A 27,048-nucleotide genomic window follows, 5' to 3' on the forward strand; every position below is an offset into this window, starting at 1 on the left:
TTAGATCGGGTCGCCATTTAAAACTGGGGTTAAATAACAGACCAAGGCTGAAAGCTAAAAGCCAGAGGTCTGTTATATGTTAAATCGAGGGAGAGAACGCGAACCTCACCGAAATTGTGACGGGACCGGCTCTCGTTTTCCTTTGTCTGTAAACTTAATTTGGAAAGCTGACGTGTGATAAAGGGAAACATCACATTATCAAGCTGGACAAACTGTACGGGGAATAAATCTGTGTGATTTTTACCTAAAATACCTGTGTGAGCGATTGTCTGTGGAACTCAGACAATGCACTCAGAAGAGTGAAGCTCATTTGTGGTCCCCACCCTTGACATTTTTTATAAGGGAAGCACGTTAATAGTAACAACGACAATAGCCCAGTATATTAATACAAGTGAACACATATTAATTAAGTCAGATAAATAAAAGCGAAGTGAATATGGAACGTCAGAATGGTAAAGACAATTCTGAAATTCCAGGGAGTTACCGGGAGCAATGGGACAATTAATTGCATACAGTAACGTTGAGGGGAAGTAATAATGGGTTTTGCTGAGTATATGAAGTACATGCAGGTTAAAGTTTGATTCAAATTGAACATAATAGTGGATTATTCCACCTAGATTGGACATGGAGAGATGATAATTTGTTGGGCATTGGATGGCGAGCTCACTATTGTAATGTTATTTAGGAGTTGTGTTAATCATGCAACAGTGAGGCTAAACTAGTGGGCCAGCAAGTTGGCATATTGAGGGTGGAACGAACAATGAGAGTAGATTAAGTTGTTTTGTCTTTCATGTTTTTCACCAAGGCTCATTTGAGTGGTTATTGTCTTAATGTAGTGTTGTTTTGTGTTATATTGTGTAAAATATAATGTACCCACAAGTATGTGGTTTATTTGTCACAGTTCATTTTAAAGTCAGCCACCTCAGGGCTAGATCTCATCTCTTAGAGTCCATTGGGTTAATGAGTAAGAGATCCTTTTGTTCTTCAGGCCACATGTTCAGGATGAGCAGCATCCAAGTCATTTGACCCCATGAGGTCAGGAGTCATTCTGTTAGACCACAATCTTGTGTAAGACAAATCATTGTTCTTTTGTCACATTTTGAATTACATAACATTTCATTTTGCTAAATCAATTTATCTATAAATATTGTAGTTGGAGTTTTCTAACATTTTTAGGAACGACATGGTCCTACACTTGGGTCAAATTACATTACTGTGATCGGATTAGTGTGCTCTGCAGGTTTACTATTATTCTAAGTAACAGTGGGATTTAAAATATGAAGATGTTCTTTCGTAGTGTGTGGAATATGTGATGCTGGAAACATGTCAGTTTTTCAATTTATAGGAGAAAATGGTTTCCTGAAAGAGTTATGTTGGGTAAATATGTAGCAATGGATGAAACCATTTTTAGAGTGAGTTTTTGTAATATCATTAGTAGACATCAATTATGTTGTTTAGATGGCATTTAACAATTAAGACAGATAGTATGATTAGAAAGAGTCAGAGTGGAAAGGGTTGGAGGTAATGCGTCCCGAGATCTGGACTCCCCCTCTGAGTTAGAAAAGCCAAGAACCCGACCCTCCAAGCAGACAAAAGACCTAACCCAACAGGAAACTCCTCCTTCTCCATCGAACAGACAGAGAACCAGAGCTGAAACAACAACAACAAGACTGCAGCCAGAACTATCTCCACCTGCAACACACTCTCACTCCCTAAGCGTCCAATAGCGACGTTTGGTCAGTGTCCGTGGCGTCCAATTGTGACGCTCCTAGGCTCCTTCAGCGTCATAAAGGGACGCAAATAGCTTTCAACTGATTGCAATGTATTCCCATCTGCGTCGGGATTTGACGCTCATGGAAGCACGGCATTCGTTTATGTCGGCTGCCCTTAAAGGTAATGTGAGCGTCCATTCCCAGGAGTAAAGGATGGCAGAAGACACTACACTACCCAGAATCCCCAGCTATCGTTTGGACTACACCATGTGCTCTTGACAAACCCCGTGATAATCCTCAAGCTCTGTGATTGGAGAGTGTGCTCCGAGGGTTAAGCCGATTCTCGAACAGCACTTGAAATGGGATGGAACCACGGCAGACTGTCCAAAACTGGATTTGAACGGGTCCACCGCGTCCCCCCTCCCCCACCCCGTCCCCAGAACTACACATGCTGGCTATTCTGTTTCGCAACATGTTCTCTATGGCACGTCTCGACTGGGAGTTGTAGTTTTAAAAGACGTTTTCGTATTTCCCATAATAAGAAGTTGCCAGTATTAAACTGTGTACATCCCTGGAGGTTTAGGGGACAGGAAACACTCACATTTAAAACATATAATTAATAAATGGGTGAAAATTGCTTGTGCCCATAATGGGCAGTATTAATATATATATACCCACATGCCAGCTAAGGTCAGAAGAGCTTTATTTAACAGCTGGTCTTATGTGTGTGACCCCTGTGATAACATTACATTACATTAATTGATAAGCCTGAAACATGCACTTGTCAAGGTTCAGAGGCACATTTTGCAAATATGGCAGTAGCCATCGATCAGCTTAAGATAAGATATACTTTATTGATCCCAAGTTGGAACATTTGCATTACATCAGCATGTGTTACAGTTAAATATGCAGTGTGTTTATTTGTAAATGATTTAGTATAATCTCACAAATTCTGTTTTTTATATTCAACAATTCTGTGTTCTTTATTTATTGATTGTCCAATACCTGACAAGGCCGGAGATGAAATATCTACATACATCTTTTAAGAGTATAATACATTATGTATAATATCAGTTAAAATAAGTGCTTCAACATAGTTAACATTGCTGGAGGTATGCACACATATTGATAGATGTCTTGTAATGCACTATTGAGAAACCTGCGACCCAAGTTTTTCATTCAGTGCAGAACTACACCACAGTTGTGTAGGCCTATATCAGGGATGGGCAAATGGCAGCCCGCGGGCCGCATGCGCCCCCCACCTCCTCTTTTTGCGGCCCTCAGATTAATTTATAAACAACGTAATTAATCAAAAAAAAATTAAAAAATGTTTTTTAAATATATTTTTTATTTGTTTTACTTGTAGTTCTGATACCGTCCACTAGACTCCTAGTTACGTCGCGAGCTGCGTACATGATTTCAAATACCGCAAAATAATCTGTGACGCAGTATTGTGTTTGTTTCCCAGGGAAACCCTCACAAGAAACACCGGCTGTTGTTATTCCTGCTGTGACGTTAAGTTGCCTCTTGTAATTATGCCTTTACAAGCTTAAAAGTTGTATTTATCATCTGAATTTGGCAAAACAAGTTTAATATTCTTAAAACCAAGACTTTGTTTATTTGAAATCAGATGAAAACAAACTGTCCCGGACCCTGCCGTGTTATCTATGATTACTACGCTGTCTGTGTTGACATTCCCATTATTGTGGAATAAGGGGAATGCAGAGACTGGCTACAAGTGTTTTAGGGTCAAGTTAGACAACTATTGTCTGGGTTAGTGTTCATGACTTCATGTTTATGTGATCTTAATGGTTAATCTCAATACACACACATTTTCCGTGCTTTCCAATAGTTTAAAATAGTTTTATTCCACTGTTTAATAACCTGTTCAATACAAACATGCCACTTGTAAAAATGAAATAACATTTCTGTGAACTGATATTTGTTTAGTGAGCTTATTAGAGGATGTTCCCTTTGATTGTAAAATGTCAATGAAGATGTCAGACTTAGTATATTTGTTAATAATGACATACAACACATGGCATTTTTGTGTGTGTGTGTGTTCCAAGTGAATCTGCGGCCCCCTGGTGGCCAGTACATCAATGATGTGGCCCCCGCCACCATCAAAGTTGCCCATGCCTGGCCTATATGATATGTCAATAAACCTTAGAAAATCTTGAAATCTTGAACGGGATGTGCAGAATAGTCATTACATACAGTCTTTAATTAACAATTAGTAGAGAATAACGAGTAATGAATATACTTTATAGGGATCGTATTAATATCTAATAATAAAAATATTGAAATTCAATAACATGCTTTAACCACCAGGTGTCCCTTTATATCAGCTGTGCACCTTTATGGTGTTAATACAGCCTATCTACCAATTGGATCAAATATAAAAGTGAGCCGAATTAGTGTTGATACTGCAAGGAGACGTATTGTGTGAAAAGAAATGTAAGATGTTGTTTAATGGCTGATATATTTATGATCCACGTCACGTTTTCAGTTCCTCATGTTTGTCTTCTCATCAGGGCTCTATAAATACAGAACTACGGCAGATATGTAATATGTAATGCAGCCGAACCGTGTATTACAATGCCGTTATGTGATGACTTTCAAAGAGAAAAGCAAGCACACTAGGAATAAGGTATTATTATTATTTTGGTCTGTTTCCGGTATTTGTTAATGACGATGTGCTCTGAGATGTGAGACTGGAATTGCACAGGGGGGAAATAACGTAGGCTATCTTTAGATGCGGATTTTGTTAAACTAATATGTTTAGGCTGTGGACCAACACTATACATTGACGGGGAAGGGGGTAGCAATAAAGATAACACCATTAAACAGTTACACAACATAACAGAAATAATATCGATAGCAGCGTCCCTAGCAACCACCTTGGTAACAATGAAAACGTCGCGATTTCCTGAAGTAATCTTCGTAATAACTAGCAAACTAAAGATCATGTGCATCCACTGCACACATCACCTGAAATAACAACTCATATTTCTCGCATCAAATTACATCAAAATGCATTTTAATGGCCAAACTAACTTTAAAACAGGCATTTTACACCCAGAATAAAACGAAGTTCGGCCATGTTTTCTTTTTCTGCAGGGAGAAATTTGAAGATCACGTGACATAGACGCCAGCCATTGGAATGAATGGTGAAAAAAACGGGGTTTGTCAAACAGAGCACATGGTGTAGGCCAAACGATAGCTGGGGATTCTGGGTAGTGTAGTGTCTTCTGCCATCCTTTACTCATAAAACATATTTGTTTCTCCGAATCGAAGGGGAAAAATACAAAAGCATTGCACACAATTTAAACCAATCAATGTTGTGTAATTAACAAGGATAATCTGGTGTTTTTTAGTCGATGAGTAGTGCAGATATCACTGTAAAATCAATCGACAGTAAGAGGAGTACTTACTTCCGGGTGTAAAATGCTCCGTTATCCAATGGGAATGGATGCTCACATTGCCTTTAAGGGCAGCCGGCATAAACGAATGCCGTGCTTCCATGAGCGTCAAATCCCGACGCAGATGGGAATACATTGCAATCAGTTGAAAGCTATTTGCGTCCCTTTATGACGCTGAAGGAGCGTCACAATTGGACGCCACGGACACTGACCAAACGTCGCTATTGGACGCTTAGGGAGTGAGAGTGTGTTGCCACCTGTGGCACCCAGAACCAAACAGCTTGCTGACAGGCAGAGATCTACGCTCATCAGTCCCCCAGACGGGACCATGAAGTTCCAAGCTGAGCCACGAGATTTGGCACAAGAGCAAAGTGTGGGACATGAGAGCAGAATCCGCCCTCCATAAAAACAGCAGAGAGACTGTGAAGGAGGAGATGAAATGCAAAGCAGTACAATAACAGTGGCATGATGGGGGCTGCAGATGTAACTGGGCCAATGGCTGCCTAAAAGAGTTACAGCGGATGGAGTTACAGCTGATGGACTGAAGAGAAGACAGAATCAGAGGAGTTGGCATGGTCGATTAGAAGTGAGGAGGCCGGGGTCACGGCTTGAGAAAACCAGAGGAGGAGAAAAAGAGAACAGGAATGAGTGAGTTTACACATAAACACACTTATTCACAAAACGCACATTTAAAGAACTTGAATTAACTTCAGTGGGTTCTGGAGTACAGAGTAGAACCATATTCTTCAATCTTTTCATCATGTTAACAAAATATTCTTTAAGAGATTTTTATTCACGTGTGAATAAAGTAGTGATCTCATTTGTTACAATATTGATTACCATTAAAGGGATAGTTTTAGGAACCACTCTATAAGACAAATCTTTATCTGTATGGATAATGTTAAAGGGAGAGCTAGTGCCAAGCCAGATATAGAATTCCAATCTAAAGAATTGATTTCACCATTGTGGCATAGTTATTACCATAGGAGGGCTTTAAGATGGAAATATGAAAAGACTTCTGTTTTTAAATCCTTGATAAAGGAGGGAGTAATTGTTGCATGTCCGGACACCCAAGGTTCCACACACTGCTAAAGAGTTTAACATTGATTTTTAGGTGGACCAGAATTGAAGATGAGCTATGAAATGCATATCAGAGCTACACAGATCCTAGTAATGTTTTGACACAAGATAATAGTTATGTACACAAGTTTCTGAAATAGATCTATTAGTCATTTTAATACTAATTAGGTGTAAATGAATTGCAGTAGTAGTAGTAGTAGTAGTACTCTAAGGAAGTGACATTTTTTTGGCTAGACACTTTTCAGGGAATGTGGGAAACAGCTGTTCCAATGAGGGGTTGGAGATATCTTGAACATTATAGTTGTAATCGTGAATTAATAAATGATGGCGCTCCATATATACAGATTTTTATAGACGGAGGATGCTGGCCTGTGCTGGAACATAAAAGTCTCTGCAGAGCACGACACATGGCCAAAAAGACTGAGACCAACTGACCTTTGACCCTGACCGACAGGGTAACTTGAGAAGGCACTGTCAATGACTGACTCTGAGGTGTACCTGACCAAACCTGACTTTACAACCTGACAGTGTGAGTGTGAGTGAGTGTATGTCTGCATCTGATCAGTGCAACTGCATGATTTAAAACAATGACTAATCAAGCATGTTTTTGGACTAACACATTATTTCTGGGGCTCTGTGTGAAATGAGAGGTTTCCTAACATTCCACAAAAGGGGAAACCGCACATGTGACCCGTTTCTAATCTGCTTGATATTTCACTCCCACAGGAGGTGGCAGTTTGCAGAATGTGAAACGCAAACTAAAACATGAAGATTCTGTTTCTTTTAGGACTGAAAGAGGGAGAGAAACACTTAATTTCACTGAAGTGTTTACTGTGGAAATGATGGATGTACATTTGGGAAAAATGTTTGGTATTTTCTTATAATCCATTATTACCTGAAGGTTTTCTTCCCATACAGGATTTTGTTTACACATGAATTAATGTGTAAAAAGGGGGAGTGTAAACTTCACAATGTACATTTTTCATTTAGGGACTGAAAGGAACCGGCTGCCCCAACTCGATTGTTCAATCTGACCATTGATTGACAGTTTTAGAATTGACCTGCTCCATATCTGGGGATAACACACTGTTTGATGAATGTTGACATGTCTCTAATATTGATTGAGTTATAGCAGGTAACACAGATAAAGAATCAGTGGCCAAGGGGCTACCAAAGAGATGTAAGTCCAGAATGGAATACTGAAGAAGTTGACCTGTGAGTAATGTTTCAACTAATGTTTCAACAGGTATTAAAGTAACTGAGGTTTGAAATGTAGAAAGAACATATTTACAGTTAAAGCTAAAACATAGTAATGTAATGAGACACAATTTAATTTAGACAACATCATGTAACTAGTCTGGTAAAGAAGTAAAAGCCATAGACTTTATTGTTTAGGTCATTATGGGGATATACATTTCATCTACATTTATAATAGAAAGACATTTGATGACAGTTTGTTGGAATTCTGTATTCATTTTTTCAGCGGGATAATATCTAAGCACTGACGGGTAGAAGCAGTATCACCAGGAAGCCATTCACTTTGTTAGTATTGTGATTTTGGTTGTTTTTGAATCCATAACATTAGTGTGTTTCTTTACCAGAAACATTAGCAGTTCAAATCATATTTAGATTTTTAATGGGATCTCAAGGATTTCATTTAAAAATAAACGCAGATGCTTGTCAGAAATTCAGAGCTATTTAAATATGTTATTTAGTTTACCTAAAGATGTTGGGGTTCTTATTTAGTTGGCACAGTCCAAGTATTAAGATTCTGAAGCTGCACAATTAATTTAGAAAACCTGTTCACAGACGTCTGTTGTTTGAAGACACCCCACCAACAGGCTCCAAGTGGCATACGCAGTGGTGGGTCAAACAGCCGAGGGCCCCAGAGCCCGGAGCGTAGGCTTGAGGGATTTGTATCAGATTTCTCAGTCCACACAGGTTGCTGACGCCAAAAGGGGGACCCGAGACACAGCAGAGTTCGTCTGGCTGAAGGTCATCAGGACAAAGTGGATCAACCCCAGGCTCTCCGGCCCCGACCGAGTGACCCAGCGGATCTCTCATGCCGTCCGCATAGGAGGAAAGGGGGACAGCTCGTACCACGGGAGCCAGTGTGCGGCGGGGAAACCACCTGCTAGGACCAGGGGACGACATCAGGACGGATCTGGCTCTCGTCAAGGAGGTCGACTCGGATGCTGTCATCAGCGGACTGGAGGAGAAGGACCTCGAGGACATCCATGCAGCAGACGACTTGGAAGCGGCTGGCAGTTGGCTGAGGGACTTGTCGAGGCAGCAGAGGAGTCTACTTCTCTCTGATCAGTTCCACCCGTGAAGGGAAAGCCGCATCTCCCCCTCCCTATCAGCTGTCGTTGTGGGCTATTCCTTTGGGGGGGGGGGGGGGGCGGGCAGGCGGGCTGATGATTCACCACCAGGAGACTGCTTCTTAGCACTCATCTGCCCCCTCATGGTTCCTTCACGATTTCAAGTACTTTGGGTCTCAGTTTCTGATAGATTTATACGATATTGGGGGACAGACACAGTAGATATGTTTCAAAATGCCTTGTGTAAGTTTATCTCTTGAGAAGGAGATAAAAAAGGGGATTTCAGAGTATTATCATCTGATATTTAAGAAGTGTGTTACATTTGAAATGGCAGAAAGTCTTGTTGCAATTTCCAGATATTAAAAGAGGTCCCTTGAGTTTCTCTGGTAATTATCAATAGTAGCAGTTAAGTGAATACTGTTCAAACAATACCTGTGTTTGTGTTTTATATTGATTTCTCTGTTTTATCCTTTCATAAATGTGAGGACTAAAATGGCTATAAACAAAGGGCTGGTTAGAGTAAACAGGGTTGTATTGCTCTGTGGGGGAGGTGTAGTTATGCAGGACAGGGTGCTAAGTGGATGAGAGTATATTCTGCTTAAGATCTCTAGCATGTCATGTTTCAGGGAAGTCTACATATCTTGAATAGTATATGTGTGGGTTTAATTACTTTGTATTAATAATAAGCAGTCTGTGTAACCAGAAGTTGGGGTTATGAGAGATGAAATCGTTGTGTTATCTTTGTGAGCAAGACCCCACTGTGGTCTCTGGAATGTGGGGGGATGTGTGTGTGTGGAGGCTGCAGAAATAGGAGACAGTGAATGCCAGAGGTGTTTGTTTGAGATGACCGGAAAAGACGACCAGTTAAACTCCACCCCTTCCTGTTTCTGTTGGTATTTGAGAGCCATGCATCCTTTGGTTCTGCCTCTCTTCTCGCGCGGCCGGACCAGAAGGTCGGGGCAGCACGTGAACAAGGCCGGGAGTAGGCATATTCCTGACATTACGCATATGATATGATATGGCTTTGTATGGTAATGTATTGATTGTATTGCATTGTCATATTACCATTAAAGTAGATTATTGTTTAACGGTTACTTGTATGCTCTGGATTCCTTCCTGTATGATAACCAGCTTGTTAGGGACGCGCAGAGATTTGGAAAGCGGACGAGTTATCCCTCAAAATCTCTATCAGCGTCTCTGTCTGTTTTTTTGTACTTTCGGGGCAATAATGTGGCTTTTTTGGCAGATCTACTAAAGGTGTGCAGCTGGTGCTGTGATGAAAGATGACGCTGCATTTACAATGGGCCTAAATGGGGACAAGTTGAAAGTGTTTGTCACTTCATGCCCTCGAGGCATTTTGTTAAACGTTTTTGCTTAATTTCTTGTAATCTTTCAACGTAGGAGAGGTTTTCCTACATTTTTCATGAAAAATGATGACCAAGGAGTGTAGGGTTTGGGAATTATGGCAGGTTTAAAAGAAATGTTTAAGGCGAATTTCAAGCTCTGCTCCACTCTAGCTGTGACATCACACACTCTAACCCGTAACCTGTTAAGCCCTGAGCCTGTTTTTCAATGACATGCCCAGAACAAATGACTATGACCCCATTTACACGAAAACGTTTGCGTTTACGCACTGTATGCGTTTTCAAAAAAGTCTTCCATTCACATGCATTTCATTCATTTAAAGGTGGGCTAGTTAAGTTTGAGTAACCGATTCGAGATCGCTAGAATTTGAAAATACACAACCGGAGATCCCCTTGGGATCCCCCAGTCAGAGCTGGTTGATGTCGCCAGGGAAAAGAAAGTTTGGGGCTCTCTGCTGGAACTGCTACCCCCGCGACCCGACCACGGATAAGCGGGAGAAGATGGATGGATGGATGGATGGATGGACAACCGGAGAAAATCTGCCACTTCCTTATAGAGCCCCTCCTCCAACACACACGAATGCGCACATGACCAATGAGGGCACGAGATAAGTTTGTGCCCCGATGGAAGGCTGACAGGCAGGTAGGCCATCCAATCCGTTTAGCCGGGCCGGCTAAACAGATTGGTTGTACTTTTTACAGTATTACGGCTTCTACAGATGAAATTCTGGAAACGCTGGAAATGCTGTAGTACATATGCCAGGCCTGTAAGTGGCGCTGCTGCCGCCACAAAATACACCACAATCAGCGAAGAAGACCCCGGAGCATTGGTTGCCCTTCTGTTTATTCTCCGCGGTGGACAACGTTTGCTCCTGCTGTAAATCTCTCCGGTAGTCCACCAGCAGATGAAAAACACCCACCTCTCCGCCTCTTCCAAGGGACGAGGGGACCGTGCGGCAGAGTTTCCGTTAACATTTTTTTCCGCCGGTCAACATGTCCGTTAAAGTTTAAATCTTCCGCACAAAATTTGAAAAGTGCCGGTCAAAGGTATTCTTTGTTATTTATTGAGCTTTAAAACAAATTGATAACGACTCTGTATAATAATATAAGAATAATAAACGGAGCCTCTCTTTTCCTCCCCCTCTTCTGACAGACCAGCAGCTGATCTCTGAGCAGGAGAGGTGGGGAGAGGGAGGCGGGGCTATTCCATCATTATCAGAAAATTATCGTAGGCTATAGAGGCGATTACACGGAGCCGTTTGACCCCCCAGAGCGTTCCGTTTGCAGATCTATCCACCTTGGGACCCGTTATCGTTTGCGGGGTCTGTTTCTATCATTTTGTTACGGCCTTGTGTAAACGGGGTCTATATATTCACTTCTAAAAGGGGTAAATTAATAATCTTTTTTCTCAAGGCAATGATAAACCTGTGAGTATGATGTAGAGAAGTCAGAATCAATATAGATGTTTTTATTTTAAAGTAAATTCAGATTGAACATCGTAAAAAAAATGTAAATTATAGTTTCCGTCCAAAAAAACCCCATTCCTTATAGTGAAAACCACCCTTGAATGATGGGATGGTAGACTAAAAGCTTTAGGAATCCAAACTATAACATATAATAAGTACCCTGTATCAAGATTGATGCAAAACAAGTTAAATCTGACCTTTTTGGAGAGATTTAGAAAAAAAACCCACCTCTGGGGTCATTTGGGTGTATTTGCCATATCTCTGGAACCCATTGGTCGATTTTGGTGATTGACACCTCTTTTTAACCGTTAGAGCCAATATAATCTTGGGGAGGTTCCTAAATCCACCTACACGTTACAATTGAGGAGTGTGAGTGATGCACATGCAGTTTTCCCAAACCAAAAGCTATGTTACGCTCTGAAAACTGAAAACTAGGCTTATTGCCATAAATATGATGATGGATTATCAGCAATCATTTCAAAGGGACACAGAGACATTGTATTAGCCTTCAGCAGCGCTTATATGCGTTTTAATTTCCTTGAACACAACTGTTGAACAGAAAACAGCAAAGGTAAGACGTATTTGTCGTTTTGGCCGTAAAGTGAAGTTGTGTGTTGTCTTTGCTGGCTTTTCGCTGCTACGGCTTCCACAGATTAATTTTTGTATGTATTTATTGTCAAAGCATTTAATATATTCATTGCTATCGGGACGTTAAGAGCATTCCATGGAATATAACAAAAAGTGTTTTCTGAAATAAATTACATACCCCATTGAATTATGACTGAAGATCGTCAGCTGGCTTCCTCTCCCTTGTTGTTCCTCGATACGTAAAGGCTGCACCACCGTTGACAACTTCTCTCTACATATCAAACATACCGGTAAACCAGCATCGTTTGCTGTGAAAGCAGATAACTCTGTCCACGCAGAATTAAATCCTGTGTTCTTCCGGTACTTTTCTTTGATTTATCCATAGTTCGCTCATCGAGCCGGGGGTCAGGTTATTCGCCTCCAAGAAAAGGCTCTCGTGCGGGACCGGAGCAGGATGTGACGCATATTTTAGTTGACCTAATTAAAACCGTTTTGTTTTTTATTTATGTGTCACAGTATCACCTCAAAATACAAAATACGAAACATTTTCAACCATGCAACAAAATATAAATAGTCCTACAAATAATTTTATTTTATTTCCTTCTTAATTTTGTCTAAGCTCAAGGGAGCCAGAGCAGAGGGCTTAAAGGGCCGCATGCGGCCCGTGGGCCGCGGGTTGCCGACCCCTGGCCTAGGCCTTTAGTGCAGTTTGTTCCTAGTCTGAGGAAAACACACATCATGTGGCACAACTCAAAAGATTGAATACACTGTGTAACCCTACATTTCCCTACGTGGATTAATAAAGGTCTTAACTTTGTAATCAATTAATCATGCCAAACGCTTGACTAACACACCTATATATAAAATCATCTTGATTTTAGAGTTCAAAGTATAACTGGATTACTTATCAAGGCATTGTCAGTTTGTACGTTTTGGATTTATAGTTAAACGTCTGACTTTACCTGTTGATATCACCTCAGCAACCTATGTAATGGAAATATTTGTTATAAATCTATACAGGTATGTGCTTCCTAGCCGTTTAGCGCAGTACATTAGTATACTATACACTAGTATACTGATACATATAGATATACTATACACTAGACTGAGCATAAATCCAGCTTTAGTTCTGGCATTTCTACACTGTAAACTAACATTAACCTATGAATCTATCCATCGTATATAGCTACATATTTCTATCCACTGTTATTGAGGTGCTAAAGGCACGGATTCTCCAGGGAAAAGCATTGTACAGGTCTCCAGTGTAATGTAGAACTATTCATATTCATTCGCATCATCACATTTAACAACTGATTCATTTAGTTGACTGTTGGAGGAAATGCTCACAAACATACAGCAGAACACGAGGGCCAGCATTCAAAAGTTGTAAGAGAACGGAATATTGGAACTTGGCTATCTTGTGGAACCTACTGGACAACTGTTAAAAGCCATGGACCTGATTTAAATAATCAAAAAGTATAAGGGTCAACAATGGAACAGATTAAGTGTGGAGAACAATGTGTGCCTCACCCTCTGTCATCCTCCACCTGCACCCCCACAGAGGTGAACTTGGAGGGGTTCTCTGGATCGGGATCATCCTCTGGTCCATCCACCTACAGAAGACATGCATGGTAAGTCACTAATATCAAATGACCACAAAGCAGCACATCTACAATTCAATTTACAGACCAATACCCTCTGAAATATCTGTATTGAAGGTAGCAAAGGCAAGTCATTTTAACTTTGAATATATGACTTGGACTTAATAGTATCCTCCAAAAAGAGGAGAGTTTATAAAATAAGTAAAATGATAGGTAAACAGTAGAGCAGATGACTCCCCACTGACATACAGACATCTATACTGTGTAGGTAACTGAAGTCCATTATGTTCCTCCTCCATGTCGCTCCATGCCCCCCCCTACACACCTGGATGCCTATAGAGAGACATCTGCCCTTCCTGAGTGCTTCTTTCCTGTACATATCCCGGTGGTCTTCTACTGGCCCCCTGGTCAGGATGATGGGGATGGGAGTGTTCACTGTCATGGTGCTGTTACTGACATGCTGGCTGGCTGGTCCATGGACCTACGTTGATGAAAACACACATTAGGTGATAGAATATTCACAGAAGCTGTTCCTGATTGGCTCTCACAGGGACCTACCTGTGCATTGGCAGCCTCTATGGCAGCAGTCAGGGCCTTCATGCTGTCGATGCTCTCTGTGGAGTTGCTGAGCCCTGATTGGATGGTCATGTCACCTCTGGGTCCCTCCTCTTCCATGTATGCATCCTGGTGGATTTTTTGAAAACATATATACATATAAAAAGCATAATATTGCTTTAAAGACGTATTAGAACAGGCATGGGCAAACTAAGGCCCGCGGGCCATATACGGCCCGTTGGGCTTTTGAATCCCGCCCGCAGAATATTGGTACAAAAATTGTACCATTTTATTGTCCAAATTATAGTAAAGACCGCATTCATTTTGCCTTTTTCCTGCAATACCCGGCATTTCAGTTGATCCCACTAGATGGCGCACTCTAGACACAATTTACCTTTGCTGGAGTCTGGTCTATTCTCTCAGCTGGCCCCACTCGGCAACCCGGCAAGATCCAAGAACCAAGTACGTCACGCTTACATTGGAGGACGTCGAGATTAACCTGAGCAATAACAGTTCATGGCGAGTACGGCGAATACAAGTTGTAACAAGCAGTAGCGCTGAGCAAAGTGACTCGAACGCGACCACACACTTATATAAAGTCAGGCAACACTAACCAGGCTTATTATGATTCTGTTTATTTTACCTTACTTTAATAACCATCCGTTCACTGTTATTGACCATTGTGAAGAGGCAGACATTTTCCTGTTGTTTTGTATTATAGCAGCTAGTGCTGCGTACCGGCAAGCCGAACCGGTACTGGACTTGTAAAAAGTTTCGGTTCAAGTCCGGTTAAAACCGGAACGTCGGGAACCGGTACTTGGACTCGCAAAAAAACTAGCATTTACGTATATTCTAGTGTCTGTTGTTATTTAAACATTCCCTGATAAACGTTATTCAGCGTCAATAAATGAGTGCTAATCCCAGTGTGCTCAGTGTACAACATCACATGTAATTTCACCTTCGATTCACGGTTTGAAAACGTAGCCTTTCGCCACATGCTAATGCTAACCGGAAGTGAAGAATTTTCAGAATAAAAGTATTAGTTAAGTTAATAGTGTGAACTTCCGGTTTTTTCAGAATAAAACTGATTTAAATTAAATAGTGTATTTAATTCAAAATTACGCCATATCAACATTGATTTTAATTTCTAACAGTATGTATGTACATCACTATGTATGTAGTATGTACTGTATAATGTACACATGTAGAGTTGTAGAAAATACATGTACAGTTTAGCCTATACTGTATAGTAGGTGTGTAACAGTGTAATGCGTATAGTCTACTCTACCTTTCAGCAACGTTTTAGGGATTTAGGCTCAGTCAGCTCAGGGACTGTTTGGTTACTTTAGTTTGGTAAATGAAATAAATGTTTGAACTTTGTAGTAGTTCACTGTAGTTGCTGTCATAAGTCATTTGTAGACTAAGTGGCAAAAAGTGTTTTTTCTACATTTGTACTTTGTAGAGAAATGTAGACACAAGTTGGAAGGGAGCACAATAAACCTGATGAGTTTGAATTTGAGTTGATTATTGTTAATTTTAAATTGATAATTAGCTCACAATAAGTTCACTTTAGTTACTCACACAACTTGACACAAGACATGGGTTCAGGTCCGGACTTATAAGTCCGGACCTGAACCTGAACCTCTGGACTTGAGTCCGGACCTGAACCTGAATGTGAGTCCAGGTACGCAGCACTAATAGCAGCTATCGGATGGAATCAATACATGGGCTACATGTGGCCATCACAATTAAATCATAACGAAAACTACGCCGGTAAAATATGCATGTAGAAAACGGCTTATGCCACAATATGATAGCAACAAGTAGTCAAGATAGTCTGATTAGCTTCGGTTGCTATGCTAACATCACCCATTTTACACCAGAGAAACTTTCATAACAGCGCTGTGATGCCAAACAGCTTTCAGACTAAAACACATTCACTTATGGGGATGGGGGATATTTATCAGCTGCTTGTGACAGTCAGACAGTGACAACTTTACAGCGGCCGCTGCCGCGTGTTAACGGGAGAATAAACTCCGGTACACGAGCAGCACTGCAGCGGGCAGTAATGCAGCTGAAACACATTAATAAACAATGCACCACGGCACTCTGGAGAAAGGCTGGAGAAGTAGTTCTTTAATTTAATCTGGCTTCGTATAATTAAAAACTACACGATGCAGTCCTCTATCGATGTTGTTGTGAGCGGTGTTGCCTGTCATGACGCAAACGATGACGCAATGACGCAATAATTCACCTTTGAACCGAATTCACCTTTGAACCTGCATCTGTAACAATGAGTGGACCAAAGAAAAGAAAAGTCAACATTGAGTGCCGAGTGTATACTGAGGACTGGACAGCTAAATATGTCAATGTCTACAGTTTTTTGTACGTTGGTTTTAGTTAGATGCCTGAAATAAGAACACAAGCTTAACAGATTTTCGCAGCATTGGGTTCTTCAGCCACTGTCCTTAAGTCTCAACTGTCTGCTCGACAAACCCTATACATTCTCCATCTACACTAAAAACAGCTCAGACTCCAGCTCACGCTCAATGTTGCACTTGAAATAGACCTGCCTGTTTGCTGAAGTTGATGTTCCTACATGCCTTCTGCTCTCTTTGGGTTGTACTGGGATGTATTTATAGTGTTTTTGTGTTGGGATGCATCACAGACTGGGTAAAGAACAGATTGAGAAGACATTAGAAGCATGGGGGGACTTCAACAAAAGCCATTCTGTGTGGTATTATTATTTATTTATGCATCCATCTTTTTATTTTGTTGACCTCTTGTTTGTGTCTGTGTTAGCATTTGTTTTGTTGTCAACCTCAAAGTGTCAAAGCCACTGTGGGTAAAATAAATAAAACATGAGACCTGAAGCAATTTAAAGTTGTATATACTATAAATACTGTTCAACAGTTAAATACTGTCAGCAGACTACATGTGCCTCGTTCATAGAGGTACTTCAATCTCAAATTGTCCTTTTTATGTCAGAAAGTGGGATATGTTGTCGAACACAAGAAAGTGTCACTGGTTACATCTTAGGCTTCTCACAGACATTTAAGGAGTCTAAAGGACAGGTTTAATGTATTTCTTTCGAAAAGTGAACAATGGGACTAATATCAACTGATAAATATCGTAAAGATACTGAAGCTTACTAACTCAAAAAAGTGGATTCAATGTAAATCTTCAAACATGCAGTATCCCCAGAGGTTGTTTCAAATTGCATTAACCAACATCTCTGGTATCAGTATGAGTTGGGATGTACTTCAATGACATGACGGTTAACTGGCATTGTGCCAGGGAAATAGACTGGCTTCTATTATTTATATCAAGCAATATCCCTTTGTGAGTCTTAACTTGAGGTTTCTTTCTTTCAAATGTTTCCTTTCTTCCTTTGATTTTGATCAAATATTTAGAGGCTGAGCCAGACACGTGTGATTGAATCGACTTCTCTTCAGCAATGGTTTCCTTAATATATCCATCAGAAAGAGAAGGATGCACAGTTGATTTCAAGACTGCAAGAAAGCAGGCATCAATCCTCTACGGCATTGTAATCAACCTACTGTGTAGAAGCTCTGACCTTATCATATGGTTTATTATACTGTATCTTGACATTTCAGCCACTGAACGGCAGCAGCACTAAAAGATGGGAAGTAATCATTGGTTTGGATGTGCACATGGTATATTTTAAAGCTACTTTGGCAGTTAATCGAATCGTGGCTGATGTGTGTTCTCTTGCTTTAACTGACTTTTTATAATGACACTTACAATTACATTTAAATTACATTTTACAACATCCAAAATTACTCTCCTGTCAAGTTTGAATGATTCTCTGCAGAAAATCCACTGTCACTCGTGCTCTTTGACTGTATCAGTGTCAGCCCTGACACATTGTCTGAAGCTCCACTTCTCATCTCCTTCCTGTGTCTGCACAACAGTAGCTAGCAGATAGTACATATATTCTGAGATTCCCAGATGCAAAATGTTTGTGTTGTTGGCCTGATTTTTTTATTAAATAATTCAATGCTGTTGAAGGTTCTGCAGAAAAATCCTTGGTTGCGTTCCGATAATCCAAAAATCAGCTCCTAACGTCTTACTCTAACCCTATCGTCAATTCCTTGACCTCTGAGTGAAACGTCACGGGGTTAAGGGATAGTGGATAGGAGAATTCAAAAGGACTTAGGAGAAGAGACTGCGGTGCTTTAGAGAATCGACTGCACTTTCACTATCCGACGTGTTTATGATGCGCCAGCGGAGGTCATAAATGTGCATCTGCTGCTGTGGGGAAACTATGGAAACAGTTCTATTTCGTCCCTACTGACCGCCAGAGGTGGTGCTTTAAGCACTGGATATGTCCATCGCGCACAAGCGCAGCTCGAGTACCAATAACAACAAAGTCACCTGTGACCCACGTGACACCGGCTATATCAGCCGGTGTCATCAGAGAATCTGTTCCTTTCATCTTCTCGCTGCGCGCGAGTACCGTGGCTACCGTGGGTCGTTAACGCGTCCTCCAGGAGCTGTGGCCGGCTCTTCTAAACTCTACTGTGTCACTCGGTTATTTTCGGAAACCACGTGATGGCCTGCTGATGACGACATTTCCCGCATGACTGAATACACAATAAACAATGAAGAAAGAGTTTTATCTGGGCTGCCTGCTTCGCTGCCAGCTGCTCCCCCCGGGACCCGAAAGTTGCGTATAAGCCTGTATTTCAACATCAACGAAAGTGCTCGATATATGCTATATTGATCCAATAAACTAACTACAAACTAACTGTATCACTATAACATGATGATGATGATGATGATGATGATGATGATGATGATGATGATGATAAAGAATGCATCTAATGTGCCGCTGTTCATTATAATACAAAAACAGAGCATTCAATTCAATTCAAAACCTTTATTTATCCAGGTAAAATCCCATTGAGATCAATGATCTCTTTTTCAAGGGAGACCTGCAGCAGTAGGTTCCACAAGAAGACATAAAAACATAAACAACAGGACAACAAAAGGACATCATACAGCCAAATGTACAGGGATTACAATTGACATATCTAACCACATGTACAGGTACCAACAGCATCTGATTGTGTAGCATCCAACCGAGCTTTAAAAACATGTAGTGGTACTAGCTTGGTAATTTTCCATTCTTTTTGCAGACTGTTCCAAGTTAGTGGAGCTGCACATCTAAAAGCTTTCTTCCCTAAGACAGTCCTAGCACTTGGCACATTTAATAAAACCACAGCATGCGATCTCAGGCAATAAGTACTTTCAATTCGCAGAGAGATCAGGGAGCAGATATAAGATGGTAGTTTATCCAACATGGCTTTGTAAATGAAAAAGTACCAGTGACTGAGCCTCCGTACAGTAAGTGATGGCAGACCTGCCTTGGTATACAGGGTACAGTGATGCGTAAGTGCTTTACAGTGTGTCACAAATCTCAGAGCACTGTGATAAGCAGCATCTAACTTGACCAGGCAATAGGCAGGTGCATTCATATAGACCAGATCACCATAGTCCAGCACAGGTCAAAGGTCACAGAGCCTTTTCCTGGCCTCAAGCGAGAAACAGGACTTGTTCCTGTAGAAGAACCCTAGCCTAACCCTCAGCTTTTTAAGCAGGTTATTTACATGACATTTAAAAGTGAGACAGTCATCAAGCCAGATACCCAAGTATTTGTAACAGGTAACCACTTCAAGTTTTATTCCTTGCGTAGTTACAATATCCAAAGCAGTCTCCGGTGTATTTTTAGCTTTACCTTTAGAAAAGAGCATTACCTTGGTTTTATCCACATTTAAAAGAAGCTTAAGCTCAGAGAGCTGAGTCTGAATAATGTTAAAAACAGCCTGTAATTTAACAACAACCTCGTTAATCGAGGGACCTGCACAGTACATAACGGTATCGTCCGCATAAAAATGTAAGGTTGCTCCTTTGACATTTTCACCTAAACTATTAATATAGATAGAGAATAATAGCGGACCTAAAACTGAACCTTGTGGTACACCATTAATGATGTTTAACCACTCAGAAGACAGCCCATCAAAGTGAATACATTGGGACCTTTCAGAGAGGTAGTTCACAAACCACCCCACTGCATGGCTGGATATGCCAATACTGACCAGCCTCTGCTTCAAAATGCGATGATCGACGGTATCAAAAGCTTTGGATAGGTCAACAAATAGAGCTGCACAACTCTGCTTATTATCTAAGATACTCGTAATGTCATTCACCACTTTCATCGTGGCAGTGATGGTGCTATGTTGCTTTCTGAAGCCTGATTGATGTTTAGACAGGATGTCATTTGTACATAAAAACTCCTTTACTTGTTCACACTAGGCGTTCAAGAACCTTATCCAGAACTGACAATTTAGAGATGGGTCTATAATTGTTTAATAAGGTGGCCTCCCCTCCTTTTAGTAGTGGCAGGACATACGCTGACTTCCATACTTTTGGGATTTTGTTCGTGCTGAGAGGTTAAAAAGAGTAGTGAGAGGTGGAGCAATAAAATCTGCAGCTATCTTTAAAAAGAAAGGTTCTACGTTGTCCGGACCAGCCGGCTTTTTAGGATCTAGCTTGGTTAAGACTTCACGAACAACATAAACAGTAAAGGGAGTAAAACTGAAAGGGTTTTCCAGACCACATTGTTCTGTGTCACCGACTGTGGTGTTCACAGAAGCAGAGTTAGAAACAGAATGAAACAGAGAGCCACAGGACACAAAATGCTCTCTGAGTCAGATCATAAAGTGGTCCAGCAGGCTGATTGGTGAGCCACAGCTAAACCTGGAGACGATGTACCTTAGGCAGTTACAGTGGTTATCCAGCTCCATATTAGACGATGACTCCCACCCTCTGCACTCAGAATTCAAGCTTCTTCCTTCGGGCCGGAGGTTACTTGTCCCAAGGAGTAGAACGAAGCGGTATAAAAACAGTTTTATCCCAGCAGCTGTTGCACACATTAACACATCATAGGAGCGTCACACTGATGCCTATTTTTATTTATTTAATTTTGAATTGTGAATTTTGAATGTCCATGTTTGTACTAGTGTTTTCCTTCTTAAAATGTTTTTTAAATATTTTTGAGATTTGGTTGAGCAGGGTATACTTGTACTTTTACTAGTCCTTTATTAGAGATGTGTCTGTTGTTTGTGTTTGTTTTTAGTGTCAGGATGGAACCCTTGTATTTTTCTCTGCAAACAGAATCTACCTACGGATACAAATAAATAACCTGAACCTGAACCTGAACCTGATGCTCATTAAAACAATTTAGTATGGTGGCCCTATAGTGCCAGATGCTGTGGTAAGGCACGGAGGTATAGCTCATTACGGATATCACCTGTGGATATCGATTTTATGGCTTTCCAGAATTTTCTAGGGTTGTTCAGGTTCTTTGTGGTAACTGACAGATAATACTTAGATTTAGCACTTTTGACATGTGAAGTGAAGCTATTTCTTAGCTGCCTAAAACGCAGCCATTCTACCTTTGCATTAAACAAACCATCATGCTCTTACTTTGAAATCATACGGAAATGTCGTCATCAGCAGGCCATCACGTGGTTTCCGAAAATAACCGAGTGACACAAGTAGATTTTAGCCGAGACCGGATCACAGATCTTTTTTTTATTTGTGAAAATATTTAGCGTATTTGCAGATCCGTTTTACATTTGCAAATGTATTTGTGAGTTTGCAAATCTTTTAAATGCATTTGTGGATGGTGTTTTACATTTACAAATCACATATTTACACACAAATTACTTTTATGTTCACACAAATAATTATGAGACATATCTATGCCCATAGTCCCCGCACCCTCTCCCAGCCAAATTGTCCTGATTGCCGTCTTATTTTTTGTTTGGCTTAGACTTTCTGGTGACGACAGTGTTCCCGCTTCCTCTCCCATTAAGTTGCCCTTATGCTCTTTTGAAAGTTCTGCTTGTGGCGTTGTGCCCGAGCTATCATTAGCATTTGAGTCCGAGCTTTGGCTGTGTCCCTCATTCAATTTAGTATGGAAAGCAGAGTGTCATATTTTAAACCCATTTTTCGTTTAGATGCAGAGAGTAAGGTAAGTACTTTCTATTTCTTAGAAGCTATTATCTGGTCTTAACATTTGTGTTCTGACTTGGTCGCTTGATTATTAGCAGCAGCCACTTGGCTAACACCTTGCTGTTAAGCTTAATTATCCGGTAACATAGGGTGTGATTGCAGTAGCGCTAGATTGTTGTATTACTGCTCCTAGTACTAGACTCCTAGCACTAGGATGATATGCAGAGAACATCTTCACTGCGGGTGCTGTGTGCTCTGCATGTGCGGTTACTACTGTAACCAGGCACGGTTCTATGCGGGCTGTTCTCTTTCTTAGAAGCTAATTATCTGGTCTTAACATTGTGTTCTGACTTGGTTGCTTGATTGTTAGCAGCAGCCGCTTGGCTAACACCTTGCATGTACTGTTAAGCTTCATTATTTAACTCAGCCGGTGAGGGCAGTGCTCTCGCTCCCGCTCCAGGCAAACGCATGGTATGGTTGCAGTAGCGCTATATCGTTGTATTTACTGCTCCTAGTACTAGACTCCTAGCACTAGGACGATATGCAGAGAACAATCTTCACTGTGTGTGCTCTGCATGTGTGGCCATTAAGGAGGATTTCATCCTCCCAATATTATATTATCTAGTGGGCAGACGTTTGGCTCACACTACTTTAACTACGGTTCCAAGCCGTGTAAGTACTGGCCATAGTCAATAACGTAACTACGGCTCTATGCTGTGTAAGTACTGGCCATAGTTACTACTGTAACTACGGTTCTAAGCCATGTAAGTACTGGCCATAGTTACTACTGTAACTACGGTTCCAAGCTGTGCAAGTACTGGCCAGAGTTACTACTGTAACTACGGCTCTATGCTGTGTAAGTTATGGCCATAGTTACGACTGTAACTACGATTCTAAGCCGTGTAAGTACTGGCCATAGTTACTACTGTAACTACGGTTATATGCTGTGTGAGCACTGGCCATGGTTACTGCTGTAACTACGGCTCTGTACTGTTCTCTTCTTTAGAAGCTAGTTATCTGGTCTTAAACATGTGTGTTATTTGACTTGATCTCGCTTGATCGTTAGCAGCAGCTGCTCGGCTAACGTCTTGCGTGTACTGTTTAGCTTCTTTATTTTACCCAGCTAGGTGAAGGCATTGCTCTCGCTCCCGCTCCCTCTGCAAATACATCTGTAATGCGGATGTAGCTACATCCATTTTTCTGTTCGGTGAGTAGTAGCACCGCTCTACTCTTCCCGTTCAGCAGGTAGCTGGTGAAGGCTGTGTTCCCGCACCCGCTCCCGGTTACGCTGCATCTGGCATTCGTCTCTAACTCAACCAGTGAAGGCAGTGTTCTCGCCCCCGCTCCTGGTAGACGCTGAACTGCCTCGCTTTTCCGTTAAGCAGGTAGCCGGTGAAGGCTGTGTTCCCGCACCCGCTTCCGGTTACGCTGCATCTGGCGTTCGTCTCTAACTCAACCAGTGAAGGCAGTGTTCTCGCCCCCGCTCCTGGTAGACGCTGAACTGCCTTGTCTTTCCATTAAGCAGGTAGCTGGTGAAGGCTGTGTTCCCGCACCCGCTCCCGGCTGGTACAGACTCGTCGCCAGGTTTGGCTGGCCCAGTCACCACTAACGTAGGCATGTAGGAGAGTCCTCCGTAGCGTACCAGTCGAGCCAGGGGAGCTGTTTAGGTCAGCTGCCCTGGAGGCACTGGAGCGTGCTGCCCAAGCTAGGCAGACCAGGCAGCAGCTCTCGGGTCTTCGCAGACCTGTGCCCACTCCCAGCAGGCCCAGGGGCCGCTCTAGCCTGGGCCCGGTGTAGGGGCTGCTAGCGGGCCGCCTGTCCCCCTCCCCTTCGGTTGACGCCCCTCCTTCGGTTGGCACGCCTCCTTCGGTTGGCGCGCCTCCTTCGGGTTGACGCACCTCTGTATGAGGACGCCTTGTCGCTGGTACAGACTCGTCGCCAGGTTTGGCTGGCCCAGTCACCACTAACGGAGGCATGTAGGAGAGTCCTCCGTAGCGTACCAGTCGAGCCAGGGGAGCTGTTTAGGTCAGCTGCCCTGGAGGCACTGGAGCGTGCTGCCCAAGCTAGGCAGACCAGGCAGCAGCTCTCGGGTCTTCGCAGACCTGTGCCCACTCCCAGCAGGCCCAGGGGCCGCTCTAGCAGCTGCACTCAGCCGCCGGATTACAGGGGTGGTCTGCAGAGGTCTTAGCGGCCCACTCAACCGCCTCCCAATGACTTTCGTGCCCCAGGTCGCACGCCTTCCAGGCGGCCTCGTGCCCCAGAGCCTTACAGGCGCCCCCCAAGAGGCTCCAGGGGCTGGGGGACTGGGCCCTGAAATCCCGGGGGCGGTCGTCGGCTGCTTTCCCAGCAGCAGCTCAGTTACTGGGCTGTCTGTACTTCAATCAATCATCATAGGGCATTGGGTGGTTTTCACCTTAACACAGGGGTACGGACCGCAGCTCCGGCCCCTAGCCTTCGGCTGGGTCTAATTGACAGTCGTCAGGGATCCGGCAGGAGCCCTAGCTCTGTCCCAAGAGTTGTCCGTCCTTCTTTCCAAGGACGCAATCAAGCCAGTAAGACCCTCTGCTTAGCCCAGGGGGTTCTACTCAGTGTACTTTCTCGTGAGCAAGAAAGTCGGTGGATTTCGCCCGATCTTGGACCTCAAAGGAATCAACAGATTCCTGAAGGTGCTGCCATTCTATATGCTGACTACTGCATACACACAGGTGGAGTGGTTCTCAACCGAGGGATGCCTACTTCCACGTGGGCCGGGCAAGAGGGTGCCTTATATTCAGTTCCTCCGGCCCTTGGGCAGACTGGCAGCTGCCTCGGCCGCTGAGCCCTTAGGCTCGCTGTCGTTGCGCCCCATGCAGATGTGGCTGAACAGCCTTCACTTGGACGCCAAGTGGCACAGGGAAGTCAGGGTGTCGCAGCATTGCCTCCACTCTCTGTCACGCTGGAGGGGCAGGGCCTATCTCCAGGTGGGCGTGCCAATGGGCGCCATCCCATTCCGCCAGGAGACCATCACCATAGGTGCATGTCTCTCAGGGTGGGGTGCAGTGCGGCAGGGCAGGACCGTTCAGGGTCAGCGGTCTGCCCAGGAGAGTGCACGCCAGGTCAACGTGCTAGAGCTTCGGGCTGTGCAGCTTGCACTCACGCACTTTCTACCCCAACTGGGGGGCAAGAATGTGCGTGTTCCTTGGGGACAGCATTTACGTTGTTGCTTAGACAACAGTCCCTTCTAGATAGTGGACGTTCTCACTCCACTCTGAATGTATGTGGCTGCGATTTCTGCCAGACATGTTCGGGTCGACGGCGCCAGGGCGGGGTGCCACAGGTCGGTGTCCCTCTTTATGAGAGGGGCTTTATGGCAGCGTCCCCCTAGCACCCCGAGGGCTCCGGCTTGGCACCTGCCCCTGCTGCCGGATGCCCTATCATCTCCTCCCTTCGAGCCCCTGGCCCAGGTGGGGCTTAGGTGGCTGCCCACGAAGGCAGCATTTCTGCTTGCCATAGCCTCAGGGAAGCGAGTCGGGGAGTTGCATGTCCTCTCCATAAACAATACATGCCCGAGGTGGGACTCTCAGCCGTTGCCCTTTGGGCAAATGTGGCATTCCTGCCCGGGGTCCTTCCACAAACCCACTTCAATCAGCCTGCCCAGCTGGCACGCTTTGACATTCAGGAGTACGGCACGCCGAAGTTGCTGTGCCCTGGGGGTGCCCAAAGGGCGTATATCAAGGCTACTGCCTGTATACGGCAGTAGGAGCAACTCTTGATTTTGCCCTGGCGGCACTAAAGGAGGTTAGGCCCTCTAACCAGTGGCTGCCCCACTGGGTTGTCGATACCATCTCACAGGCTTACGGGGCCAGTGGCTGCCCCCTGCCATCAGGCTGAGATGCCACTCTACAAGGAGCATCTTAACATCTTGGGCTGCCCTGAGGGTGGTACCCCTGGAGACCATCTGCGCCGCGGTGTCGTGGGCGTCTTCTGGCACATTCTGGCACATTCTCCAGTTGTCATCAGGTCAATGTCGCCACTCCCCATTCTTTGGGCGTGGTCCTTTTGCCGAGCTCCGCTGCTTCCAGTGGTGAGCAAGGGCTTGGATTCTTCATGACATTGTTGGTATAAGTCATCCAGTGCTTAAAGCACCGGTCAGTAGGGACGAAAGAGAACGTTAGTTACGGCTGTAACTACGGTTCTATGAGTCCCGGATGACCGCCAGAGTTCCCTGTCACTCAGAATTCTTGTGTGCTCGCGAGAAGATTCTGGGAACAGATCCTCTGACGACACTGATAGCCGGTGTCACGTGGGTCACAGGTGACTTTGTTGTTATTGGTACTCGAGCTGCGCATGCGCGCGATGGACATAGTGCTTAAAGCACCGCCTCTGGCGGTCATCCGGGACTCATAGAACTGTAGTTACAGTCGTAACTATCGTTTTCTATAAAGCGGACTACAACATGGATGTTCAATAAGAACGAGGGACTACTGTAAACTCATCTAGAGACTCTGCACCGTGCTCTGATGCTGCTGCTTTGCTTTATGAACGTGGACAACAGAGAAACATATTCTTCATGACCAAAGTTGGAATTGAAATAAAAAAGGAAAGTGAAACTTATGCTCATCACCCTCTTCCTCCGGTCCACATTAATACAAATGACCCCAATACGTATGATTGTATGAACTATGAAAAGATCTTAAAATAAATACAAATGTATTTATTATAAACGTTAGTCCTTATCATCTATCACTGTGTATATCACCATTCAAACATCTTTTAAAAGTTGAACAAAACCCCACACAGCTCAGTAAAGACTGTGAAATGTTGACTTTATTTGATCATTTCAGTAAAAACTAACATTCATATTTCTCTTTTTGATTATAATACTGACAAAACAAATCACTTTGGCAACTTACCACA

At 43.0% G+C, this 27,048-nt stretch overlaps 1 protein-coding gene across 4 annotated transcripts in view; it reads right to left on the reverse strand.

Annotated features, from left to right (window-relative positions):
- Positions 1–27,048, reverse strand: part of LOC117462483 (disks large-associated protein 1-like) — a 287,620-nt gene that overhangs the window by 31,297 nt on the left and 229,275 nt on the right. For all 4 annotated transcript variants that reach the window (XM_071206261.1, XM_071206263.1, XM_071206262.1 and 1 more), the window contains 3 exons: positions 14,113–14,238; positions 13,880–14,035; positions 13,484–13,566 (listed from right to left, as the gene is read on the reverse strand). In XM_071206261.1, the coding sequence (XP_071062362.1) occupies positions 13,484–13,566; positions 13,880–14,035; positions 14,113–14,238 (365 nt within the window). The remainder of the gene's footprint in view (positions 1–13,483; positions 13,567–13,879; positions 14,036–14,112; positions 14,239–27,048) is intronic.

The sequence above is a fragment of the Pseudochaenichthys georgianus genome, chromosome 17, assembly GCF_902827115.2.
Source record: "Pseudochaenichthys georgianus chromosome 17, fPseGeo1.2, whole genome shotgun sequence".
Classification (NCBI taxonomy): Eukaryota; Metazoa; Chordata; class Actinopteri; order Perciformes; family Channichthyidae; genus Pseudochaenichthys; species Pseudochaenichthys georgianus.